General features: G+C 36.4%; 1 protein-coding gene across 1 annotated transcript in view; it reads right to left on the bottom strand.

Moving 5' to 3' along the window:
• LOC149190153 (vacuolar protein sorting-associated protein 24 homolog 1-like) overlaps positions 1 to 10,232 on the bottom strand; it is an 83,234-nt gene extending 73,002 nt beyond the window's left edge. Inside the window, exons 1-2 of the mRNA XM_089412048.1 lie at positions 9,933 to 10,232; positions 8,681 to 8,757 (exon numbers count right to left, since the gene is read on the bottom strand). Of these exons, the coding sequence (XP_089268174.1) occupies positions 8,681 to 8,757; positions 9,933 to 10,044 (189 nt within the window). The 5' untranslated portion in view covers positions 10,045 to 10,232. The remainder of the gene's footprint in view (positions 1 to 8,680; positions 8,758 to 9,932) is intronic.
• Between the last annotated feature and the right edge of the window lie 2,893 nt (positions 10,233 to 13,125).

Raw genomic sequence — 13,125 nt, forward strand, 5'->3', positions numbered from 1 at the left:
TACGTCACCCACGCTAGCCTCTCTTGGCTCTGCGCAGCTCCCAGCTGCCTCTGTGTAGCACCCAGCTACCTCTGCGTCAACCTCTCCAAGCTCTGCATTGTCTTTCTGGTACTAACTCTGCCTCTTTGCTATGTATTCATTGCCCCTCACTGCTAATCACTTATTCGATTTCTCTTAGCAAACCCCGCTCTAGAAAATCAAATGACTGATCACTCTGGTGTATTCTCCAACTGACCCTCAAGCCTCCTCTTATACTTTTCTCGTTGGTCCATCAACAGCCGAGATTAAATCTCTAATCAACGGCTAAGATTAGATTTGGCTTGATCCATGACTTTTGGAATCTTCTAACCCAGTTTTATATTAATACCCATTAATATTTTATTTTTCCTAAGTTTAGACTTGGGAACTCCATTAAAAATATTAATTATTTTAATATCTCCCAAACCGGTTAGAATCTGCCCAAACCATTTCTGGGTCTTGGAGATCTCATGTGCTTTAGCCTCTTCACCAATTTACATGGCTAGAGCACATTCGATGCTACCCCAAATCAACATATAGTCATCAAGAGGGGGTCGAATAGGTGCCTCAAAGGGGCTTAGCCGACTTGATCAAAGAGAGAAGGCGACTTGACACTTGTGGGTGCAATAAATTCAAATTTAATTTTCTTTTTCTTCCTTTTATTTTCATTGATGGAAATATCGACCATGGCTACCATTTTCAACACTCCCTCTTAGCCAAGGAGGTATTTTTATTCTCTCTCATATGTACATGTCTCATCTTAAGGAAAGCAGATAACATCACAATTCAATTTCAACACTCCCTCTCAGCTATGGAGGAATTTTTCGCTGCACCATAGATCGCATATTAGCTTAACAATGATGTCTCAATCCATAGAAGAAGATTGATCCACAACCAACGATACAGGAGATCGATTTACCACAACCAAGTCCATGCCAATGATATATGACCTTGGTAAAGATCACACACGCCTTATGTCCACTGACTGATTCTCACCCAGCTTGATCCTCAACAATCAAGTGGTAGAACACCTGCATCCAACACTTAGGGGAGATCAATTTACCACAACCAAGTCCATGGCAGTCGCGTCCAACCTTGGTAAAGATCACACACACCTAAGTCTCCTCACCCACTGGCCAAATGGGTGGCAATCCCAACAAGATTAACCATCTCAATATGGCCCTTGGTCAATAATGACACAAAGGTGACTTGCAGGTAGGATGCATATTGAGGTATATACTCAGCTAAGTCCATGGCTCCAAGGAGTACGCTCACACCCAAGAACTACTCTACTCAGCCCCCCCAACCCCCACCACCAAGTGCATGGCTAGTCAAAACACTAGGGGATGAGCATATAATCAATGTGTTCTTAACTTGTTGTGTTCCCTCTTAAGGAGGGATTCTCAACCATTCACATAATCATCAACAACCAACTCATCAACAGAAAAGTAGCCATGGCAAACTTCAACATTTTATCAAACATTCCAGCAGACAACAACATCTAGCTATTCATTCAGCTTCAAATGGGGCTTCTCATAAAAGAAAACAATCCAATAGATAACAAGCGGCTTCTCACAAAAGAAAATATCAGCAACCACGGTCGAATCCAGCAGACAATAAGTGGCTTCTTATAGAAGCAAACATCAACAACCAGCGTCACAAATTAGCTACATTTCCAACTTTGATTGTCACAGTATATTACATTTGTATTTGGCACCTGATCAAACAACTTTGCAAGGAGCTTCTGCAACCACACAGCCTCACGACCAGCCATACTAGTTGCAATATACTCTGCCTAGCCTGTACTGAGAGCAACAGATCTCTACTTCCTGCTCATCCAAAAAAAATCATGGCAGATCTCGGGTTAAAGAAACACCCTGATGTGCTCTTTCTTTCTGTAACACCCAATCTGCATCTGTATACCCATGTAGTCTCATATCATCACCAAAGACATACCTTAGTCCATGATTGATTCCAGTACCAGATTACACAAGCCAACAAACAACTTCAATTGCTTCACAAATCAGCTATGCAACAGAAACATCCATGCCATCCAGGCTACCACAACACTCAGAAGTGCTCTTCCATTTTTCGAGTCAACAAATTCATGCATTAGATAATTCAACGAGTCAAACAAAAGGATTCATCAAGTCAACAGAGTCTTTCAGCTTCTTCAAATCATGCCAAATCTTCAACAAGGATGTCACACTTTCACGATTCATCATTCAACTCCCTCTTACACTGGGCATAGAGATCCTTACTAAGGACTCCTTAACTTTTGTAAGAAACATATCAACAGCACATAGTAATATCATCTTTAGCAAATCCAGATCAACAACGTTTTCAAAAACTTACAGCCATCTTCATCTTGGAAGTCACAACAAACTTATTTTCTCCATAGATTAAAACAAAGCTTCAATCAGGTTAATCTTATCTGCTCCCTCTGAGTCCAAAAGCTCATCCAATCATAGGTCTTCTTGTCTTTGTTCTTCCATCCTTCTTCATTTGTTGCCACGGCCCTGGAAATCTTCATTATGTACCTACAATCCTCACTAGGAGGCAAAGGAAAAACGAATCCATCCAAGCAAAATATACAAATACAAGAGACTAATAATAATTAAAAGAATAATATCAAAAATAATCAAGAAAGTACTTATCTCTAGAGAATATGTCAACTCCCTTTCGTTCAACTCATCAAGGAGTTAATCTCGTCCATATTATCATCATCAGGAAGTCCACATCATCAAGGAATTCACAACATCAAGGAGTCCATATCATCGACAAGAAATCCTTATCGACCTTGTCCACATCATTCAAAAATACAAGATACTTATCTTTTGAGCTCCTTCTTAATCTTTAGATTTCTTGCATCCAATCATCAAAATGTCAAATCTTCTAGGAGCTAGGGTTTCTTTTTAAGCGGAAGCAATTAATTCCTAAGCCCTATGCTTTTATATCCAACCCCTAGAGTTTGCAAATTGATAATTCTTCAAGATTGGTCTAGAGTGTACCAACCCTAGACATTCATTCTTGTATCCAACAGTCCTAGGGTTTTTTTCCTTGAACCCTTGGGTTTTACTTATCAAACCCTTGCTAGGGTTTTCAAAACAATCCAAGACTTTCAGTCTTTTAATATCTCAAATAGGAATAGATGGCATCAATGATCTTTGATCTTTATTCTGAGGGGATATGGCCCTTTTTGTAATAGTAAAGACTTCAAACAATTTTTTTTAGAAGACATGACTTCATCAAATTCCACGACAACAGATGATAGTTTCAACATTCAGCTTTACACACCTATGTGAAGGCTTCTCATTTTAAGATATATACCAGACTTCCAACTTTGACCATTTCTCAATGTCTTTTAAAGACTTTATGATTATGTGTCTCAGACTTGTAGCTAGCTTACTGTGGCAGACTTAAATATCTTGCAACTTTTGTCCTTCCATAGAAATAACACAGGGACTTGGCCTTTCTCTTCATTGAAGTCGAGACTCTTGCCAGTGATGTTCTTCTTTCCGAATAGGTCATTTATTATTTACTTACATCTCAAACCTTGAGGATTATTCATATTTATGTCTACAATAACATATAGAAGTCTTTCATTAAGATCTAAGATTATCAAGGGTTAATACAACCTCAATTTTTATCAAATCTGTGGAACCTCAATGTTCATCAAATCTGTGGACCAATCCTTCCTCCACAATAGAGTCTTGACATCAGATATACTTTTGAGAGAATTCAGTTCCCATATTTGGTTCAATCTTAGTATTGACCATCCATAGTTCTTCAAATATCTTTACAGCTTGAAACATAAGCCTCTTCCTCATTCCTTTGGTCAGCTCCTTGCAGTGCATCCAAAAGATTTAGTAGATATATCAGTCCATGACATAATATCTCTCAAAGTTCTCAAAGAATGATTAGGTTCTTTACTGAGTCTCGATCATGAGAATATAGCTCAGAGATGGCTCATATCTTGACTTCATAACATAGATATGAAGGCAATTTTTGAACTTCAGAGAAATTTAAATAATAAGTCTCATTCCTAACGGCTCCAATCCTCAGTTTCCTTGTATGGAAACAAGTTTCCTTCTTCTCATCAATGTCACAGAGATATGGAGGCAAAGCCAACACTAGAAATACAAGCCTCAAATGGTATGCCTTCTTCTTCATATGATGATATGCAGAAATAAAGTGACCTTAATTCCTTTGTTATCATCAAAACTTCACTTACTTCGTATTATAAACTCAGATGAGTATGCCTTAGTCCTTCTCCCATGCTCGGTCTTCACATCAGAGGACTGACAGTAATGACTACTGGACAAGTGATAAATCTCAGCTTCCACAGGCCTGATCAAGCTCGGAATAGAGGTTTCAGACTAGGCAACTAGGTCTCGTCCTAGGTTCTTCCTCTATTGACAAAGTCTTTTATTCAGCTTTCCAAGAATTTTTCTTCAATGTTTTCTATCATAATCTGTAATTGGTCAAGATATGAATGATACCAAGGAAGCACAGCATTATTGTAGAATGAATGATGTTGATCATGAAGTATAAACACAACTTGTGATTCCAATGTGACAGACTTCCTTTATCTATACAAATTCTTAATGCAATAAGAGTTGCAATATATCCATACTTCAAAATCCCAGAAGCTCAAACCTCAGATCAGAATAGGTCAAGCATCATAGTCAAGAACTTCTGGTCAGCTTCAGTATCCAACAACAGTTACAGTCTCAACTTTAGTGCCACAGTAGATAAGAATTTGAGTAGTCTTGTAGTGTTCTAGGACTCAGCCTAAAAACCTTCCATGAAATGAAAATCATAACAAGAGTTTGCTAGTTCTTTCAATCCTTAACAGTGCCCACTAGGTCTTGACCTAATATCTCATGCACAAGGTCACACTAAGATCACACAAGGTATCAGTCACCAACTAGGACCAGAACTTATAACAATAAGAATAGATTCAGATATCTGATGTAGTCAACAATTCAGACAACTTCATGCACAAACTCAGACCTCTTACCACAGGAAAACTCGGATAAGGAACTCCTTCCTTCAAGCTTCAAATCTTGGTCAAGGTTATCAGATCAATACTCTAGCCACGAGCAAGGACTAACCTCAGGACTTCAGATCAATGATGACAGCCTCACTAGGATCTCGGCCTTGGATCCTCCCACAGTGATCTTGCATTACATAATTCGGATCGACTTCAGAAATAGGATTTTCCAACACAGACTTAGCTAAGGTATACAAAGTGGAGTTTCGGTCCTTCTGAACACACCACAAAGACAAGTTTAATACCTCAACCTAGTCAAGAGGTATCCACAGAAAATGTGAAATAGAATGAGTTGTCACTAGGTCTCAGCCTAGTTTGTCATCAATAGTGACTTTAGATCTCAGGAATAGTACTAGGTATTGGCCTAGTTTCACTCATCAACAGAACTCAGACAAGATTTCACAGGAGCAAAACTTTAGCCTCTTTTAATGCCACAAAAAATTTGGACTGATCACGACACAACCACAGAAATTCAGACTTTATCTTCACAGAACTTCACATTTTGCATCAGAAAAGAATCGGTCTCTTCATTCTTGTTCACCTTCACATTGGATCACAGCGATATACTTATTATGAGTCATCCGAATTGGCATTGGTGGAGGATGATCAATGTTGCTCTTCAATGCCCCCCCAGCTATGATCTCATGTTGAATTTACTAGGGCAATGCTAGAACATTTTTTTAAACAAATAACAACTTCAAATAATTATAAGCAATATATAACATTTTACATCATCAAGCAATTATACATGAGAAAATATTAAGCATGAAAGAGCAGTAGTAAATCATGGTAGTAACAAAAGACAAAAAACCATAAATTAGGCCTAAGGTCACAACAAAACCCCACCAGGGAGAAAACCCAGAAAGCTTTCCTTAAGAGAGAGTATTCATTTCATCAAGTACATCAATCAAAACAAAGTAACAGGAAAGATCTGACCAGTAGAGTGTCCTCCCACAAGTGCCAAGTGTTCCTCAGAAATTCGACCTCCAAACACTCTTCTTCCTTTGCTAGAACAAAGATCTATTGAGCAAAATCGAGTGCCCAAATGAGGAGCAAGTGTCTCATATATATAGTCATCAAGAGGGGGTCAAAAAGGTGCCTCAAAGGGGCCTAGCCAACTAGATCCAAGAAGGAATCCAGCTTGACACTTGTGGGTGCAATAAATTCAAATTTAATTTTCTTTTTCTTCCTTTTATTTTCATTGATGGAAATATCACCCATGGCTACAATTCTCAACATAACTCATGATGAGAATTTGAGTTCTTCACTGGCTAAGGCACAAGCCAAAAGACCTTGCTCGCTACATTTTCAACACTCCCTCTTAGCGAGGAAGGTACTTCTGGAAGAACCTCTTCCACCTAGATTTGCCTTCAATACTACCACATTATCCGCTACTACAACTGCTCCCTCTGAATTAGAAAACTTCCTTGCTTCCTACTGCAGAATTTGATCTAAAGACATGTTCCTTCCAACCATGCTCCTACAAACTGAGTCTATCACCTCAGTCATAAGTGCCATGTACCCTGTGTATCTTTGTGGTTATTTACTCTACCTAAATGTGGTACTGGGAGATCCAACTCTCTCCTAATCTCCCCTCAACAACTCGTCTACCCACTTGGCTCGAACTCTCCCTGTACTAGGAGTCACTGACTGAGTGACCACGTCCACTCGCCCTAGTCTCTTCTCCTCATCATCTTGCTAGATGATCCACTTACCAACTTGCCCTAGTCTCTTCTCCTCATCATCTTGCCGGACGACCCACTTACCAACTAGCCGAGACTCAAACTGTGATACTGGCTTAGGCTCCTTCTTGAGAGCTCTAACTTGCTCTTGCTCTAAGGACTCCCTCAGAGCTCTACTCTCCTCCCCCTAATGTCTCTACTTTGTGCACTCCCTACCTTGTTGCTCAAGGTTGTGCCTACCTCAACCTATAGCAGGTACAAATTCTTCTTCCTTGCACCTATATGCTTCTTACATCTAGAAGCTACGTGTTGGAGGTAAGCCATACTACTATTCAAAGAACTTCTTTGCCCTCCAAACTCTAGCACAAGCCTTCTACTTGATTTGCGTTGTCCACTAACCAGTCAATCTAGTGTTGGTCTTTATACTAATCTCTGTTGTGATACCATGTTAAATTTCCATGAAAAATTGCAACTACTTAGATGAATAACTGAAAACTAAACCTAGTTTACTTCCATCAAGATATAGAATTTCTTAACAATTCATAACCAGCAAAATAAAACACCAGAGATAAAACACACATGCACACAAATTGACACACTATTTTCTCAGGAAACCCAATAGGGAAAACCTGCTTGCTTGATGTGGTATTTTATTGTTCATCTAGAAGCAATTGAATCTATTAAAAAGCAATGTCTCTCTTGAGAAAGTGTTCTACTTCTCTCACAAATCTCAGCCGATATAGTTGATCTCAGCCCTCTAGCTCACAACCAATCCTCTGCTGCCTCCTTGAATTACTCTGCAAACCCTACTTCCTTGCTCAATTTTGCTCCTCCTTCCATGCGCACTTGGCAGCCTTATTCCTTGCGCAAATTCCCTATTTCCTAGCACACTACAGGTCTTATTTTCTAAAGCACTTGTGCCCTATTTCTTAGGGCACTTCAATTTCCTATTTCTTAGGACCCTAGCTCCTCTTCTCTATGCACAACCAACTCCTAAATCCTTGCACACTTGCTCCTCCTATTTCTTAGGAAACAATCCCTGCACTCTCCACAAACAAGGCTCCTCTCACAAGTTAATGAGCTTTGTCTTGTCACACAAAGCTTTGTGCACAAAACAATAATGAAGTCCTTGTGCCTTCGTCCTCCTCTTTATATGCCCAATTCGAGCATGCAAGGAGGCCCAGTTCAAATTTAGAACTTGAGTTTTGATTGACGAGTTAACTTAGAGTTCTTTTCATCCTTTATCCAATCAACATTGGAGTTCTAAACTCATTCTTTCTCCAATCAACACTGGAGACTAACTCGCTCTAACTGAACTATAACTGCCACCTCGTTATTTAGTCAAACTAATGAAGACTCCTATTTAACTGAAACTCCAACTCTACGCATGCTAACTTGATGATTATTCCAATAAACTGGAAATAACTCATCATAACTGAAGTCTAACTCACGAGAACAATTCAAGGTCTTCACTAGCTAAGGCACAAGCCAAAAGACCTTGCTCGCTACATTTTCAATAGAACTCTCTCCTTGCGCAAGGTACCCTTCCATCTCTAATTTCAATTAACAAAGGCAGGCCATACAGAACAGCTAAATCTGAACAACTTAGAGGGACCTAATTTCCCAAGTGACCCTTAAGTAATCTGATTTTTGTATCATATTGCTACATAATGTAAGTAGGACATATTTAATCTAAAAATATAAAAAAGTCTAATCGAGAAGAACACCATCTTCCTCATGTCAAGATTTTCCGGTTAAAAGGGATATGGGGTTATCACTACAACAGAGATGAGGCATCATTAAACACAAATTGCCTATCTATTAAGAGATTGATTTCAATCATCCTTTTCCATATTAGGGTACACTAAACCTACTTGAGGTGATAATAGTAAAAAATTTTAAATTTTAAAACAGAATTAAATACCTTTGCCGACGTCATGTCATTCCGCTTTGCTGCATCCTTGACTTCTTTCTGTACTCTTTTTTCTTCACGCTGAATATCTGAAAAGAAACCCAAATCATCAAAATAATCAACTACAAGTGGACAGAAATGCAAATCTTCGATTAGAAAGATATAACCATCAACGGAAAAAACTCAGGCAGGCCAACTTCTCAAGGGCTTGAACTTGTAACATTTAGCTTTCCATCAAAAAAACCTAATTCAAGCAATCTGTTTGAGCATGAATTCCAACAATATGCAACCACGGATGTGGCATAATCTCAACTAACAAGGCCAAGTACAACTCTTACGATGGATTTTGCAGAATGTCATCTAAGCCGAAGGAAGAGCCCACTCCGTTAACAAAGGGCCAATTACCAAACAAAAACCATAAATAGAATAAAACCACATGTATATACATGTATATAACAATCAGATGATAAATTCATGCTCATCGAGGTTCTGAAGGTAGAAGTGATAAATTGTATCATCTAACATGAAAGCAGGTTATTTTTTATATTTAAATAACTTAGGAATATACATGTTTTGGGGAAGTTTACATAATTTGAAATTATTATAAGAAATATTCATTATAAATTCAACATGTGATCACATTCTCATCTAGTAAACTAATTCTAGTATAGCTGTCAGAGTTCACACTCCTAAACTAATTGTTGTATAGCTCTCAGAGTTCACACTCCTATTGTTACAAACACACAAGACCAGCCAAAAAAACATGTGAAAATGGGTACAACCCATCAGGATCAACAAATTCAAAAATGTTTCCTCTAGGATAAAATTCCAGATGGGCTGCTGATAGATGTTCTACGATAAAAGCATTTCTCCCAACCACCTAAGTTAAACCCAATTAAAAAAAACAGCCCACCTTACCTCGGAAGACTGTGAAATCAAATTAGATATTCCTGATTCCTGAAATAGATAATATGGTTTTCTCACTCTTTAGGGTATGCCAATTGGACTTTGAAACTGCACTTGCTGATTGGAAAAATACAATGATCCGCAATCAATTTTATGCAAAATTGACCCAATTTGACAGCCATAAGGCTGCTGTTAACCCTTTGCCACGAAGAAAATTTATTGATTATAGAGAAATTTATATTATCTAGAACAGCATTTAGCCCTTTCCAGAAACACAATTACTATTTTAAACATATCATTCATCTCCCGCATAAACGCCAGAAAATGAGAAATTGAATCAGAAAAAAGGAATAGATACCGCGAATATGGCGATCAATATTCCTACACTCCTGTTTGAGGCGTCTCTGCCACTCGCGCATTTGTTGCTGTGGAGTTGGCCTCGGCTTTAAGATTGCCTTGACGGCCTCCATTGTGGTGTTCTTAAAAATACCAGACAATTATCTGAGACCCTGATCCGAACTCTGCGTGGATCGAACCCGCTCCTGGGAGGATAATAGCATTACAATTCTGAAGCAAAGGGGTCGTATAGTGTTGGAAAAGAAATGCGTATTGATTCGCGGGCTTAGTGGGGACTGACAGGGCCTTGGATGCTGATGAAGAATACTTATACGGTATATATGGGGATCAGAACGAAGCGACCAATGACTTACAATTAACTCTCAGATTTATTGGTTTATTTTTTATTATTATTTTAAATTGATTTTAAGTTTTATTTGAAATTATCACTCATCCCACTATTTTTTAAAGAATTATTATTGAAATTTCGTTATATAATATCGGGGTCATTTCTGAAAGTTTTAGAAGCGATATTGAGGTCAAGCTAGGTTATCAATTGTCTTTTACTTTTTTTTATTTATATATCGACAAGCTTGAAGAGTGGTTAAATTCGTAAAGGGGTGGGGGTATCTATTTGGGCAAATTTGTTATAAGGCTTCTTTTGTATGCAGATGACCTTATTCTGATTGCTAAATCGGCTCTTGGTTTGCAATAGCACTTACGATCCCTTGAGCATTTTTGTATAAGTGTGGGGATGCAAGTCAGTATCAGCAAAGAAAAGAAAACATAACCAGCATAAGTTCTACTTTGAAGGCAACATTCTGGAAGAAGTTGCGGATTACAAATACCTCGGAATTGACTTCAACAAAAATCTAAGTTGGAATGGTTGTAGAAAGAAAAAAACTTTGGGGGGTTGGAAAGCATTTTATGCTTTTCAAAATAGGTGTAGAGAGGCAGAGTTATGGGACTGGAAAGCCACTCAAACTATTTTTGGACTTCTAGTGATTCCGATGTTTCTCTATGGTTGTGAACTATGGGCCAGCAGTACATCCGACATGCAGTGGAGACAAATTGAGAAAATTCAGAATCATTTGATTACAAACAAATTTAAGATTAAAAGTGCAGTTCCTTATGCTATCTTGTTAAGTGAAATAGGCACTGCTCCTATTGAAGCAATTGCTATGGTGCAAGTCATAAGGTATTTAAAAAAAAATGAGCAAATGGAAGAGGGTAGATGGCCTAAGGTTGTCTGTAATGACATATTGTGCAAAAGCAAAAAAACTTGGATGCAGCGAGATAACAAATGGTTTAGTAAGTGGGGTATTTGCTTGAATGTGTGTCCCATAAACAGCAAAGAGATAAAAGATTTTGTTATGGAAAAGTTCCATGAGTGTACTTGGGATAAGGAGCTAGGAAGAAAGAAAAATTACTATATTGAAGTATTAATCCCACTCATGGTCATCAACCAAAAGCATACATAGAGCTCAATATCTCTTGGAGAGCCAAAATTCTTATTGCTCAATTAAGGACTAATTCTCATCAACCCTGTTGTGAAACAGGACGCTGGAAAAGGCCAGGAAAGAGTATGCATCTTTTGTTCTTCTGGAAAAGTGGAAACAGAAAAACATTTCATTTTAGAATGCGAGGCCTTCAAAGACAACAGGGAAATTTATGCAGATATGCTCGCAGCTCGCTCTTGGGATAATCTATTTAGCAAGGGGTTTGTCGAGAAGCTGAGAGCATTTATTTTGTACATGAAGCAAATGAAGAAGCAATGTGTCCCATAGGCTACCTTTAGCCTCATGGACATTAAAATAATTTCTTCCTTTCTTGGTTAATTACAAAATAGTGTTATATAATTATTGTTAGACAACGCCTTAGAATTATTGAGAAAATGGTGATTTGTGGAGTATTAGAATTATGGTAAATAAGAGTATTGTTCTTAAGGTGTATTTTGCGGCTTCTAATTTTTTATATACTTTTTTTTTTCAAACAGCAATAAAACTTATTGTAAATTAAAAATCAAACTATCACTAGCGACAATATCACTTATTGCTATTGGCTGATGTAGATGGACTATTATACATAAATATCCCTTTTATCTATTTTTAAAAAAATAGTTTTTTATTATATATAATATAATATTTAAAATTTAAATAATTATTTTTTTTACAGTGTTTATGTTTATGGGCGCTTTTTATAGTCTAGCATATAGAAGATGTTGTAATGTCATATATTATAAACATTTTGTCTAGATAAAAATAAAATAAAAATAATTGTGTTAAAAATAAAAATAAAAATAAAAATAAATAAATAAATGTTATTTATATTTTTTATCAATTTTTATTATGTAGTTAACATAAAGTTTGAAAATGAAAATAACCCTATGTTTAAATAAAAATTCTATATATTTTTTTAATTAATTTTTGCTGGGTAATTAAGATAAATAGCCGTGGTTTTTGAGTTCTATGGTAGTCATTTGGAATATAGTCTCTTTAAAGGGGTTTTATGGTAGTCATTTGGAATATAGTCTCTTTAAAGGGGGAATTAAACCCGCCTAGATCCACCTTAACTTTGGATCTACCAAGCACCAAAAGAGATCAAATATTTTGAGATGCAAACCTCTTTTAGAATGAAAAACAAAAAATGTTCTCTCCTATCTCAAGACATTTGATCCTTCCATTTGATAGATCTAGAATTAAAATAAATTTAAGCTAATAATTTTTATTTTTTTTCATTCTCCTTTACCATTCTAATAATTTTTTTAATCTTTTATTAATAAAAGTAAAAAACTAATTTACTCATTTATTAAAAAAAAAAAAAAACTATCTAAAATGTTTCAACTACCCATTTATTAAAATTGGAAAAAAATAAAAACCTTAGAGTAGTATTAAAATTACTACCCATTTATTAAACTGGAAGAAAAATAAAAACCTAAAACATTTAGAGTACCTATTTATTAAACCTACATTTAGAGTAGTATTAAAATTTATTAAACCTACATTTAGAGTAGTATTAAAATTCAAGAGAGTATTATTTTAATATAAATTTTATTTCAAATATTAAATATTATGAAATAATAAAATTTATATTTAAACATTTTCGATATATATTTTTTATTTGAATTTAATAAAATATTTTTTTATGAGGAGTTTTTTTTCCATTTAAATTTATAATTTTAATAGATTTTAGTCAAAAATTAAGAAAAATTTAGA

Source organism: Pinus tabuliformis, chromosome 3_1, assembly GCF_031772625.1.
Source record: "Pinus tabuliformis cultivar Carrire ecotype Pingquan chromosome 3_1, CPIR1, whole genome shotgun sequence".
Lineage (NCBI taxonomy): Eukaryota > Viridiplantae > Streptophyta > Pinopsida > Pinales > Pinaceae > Pinus > Pinus tabuliformis.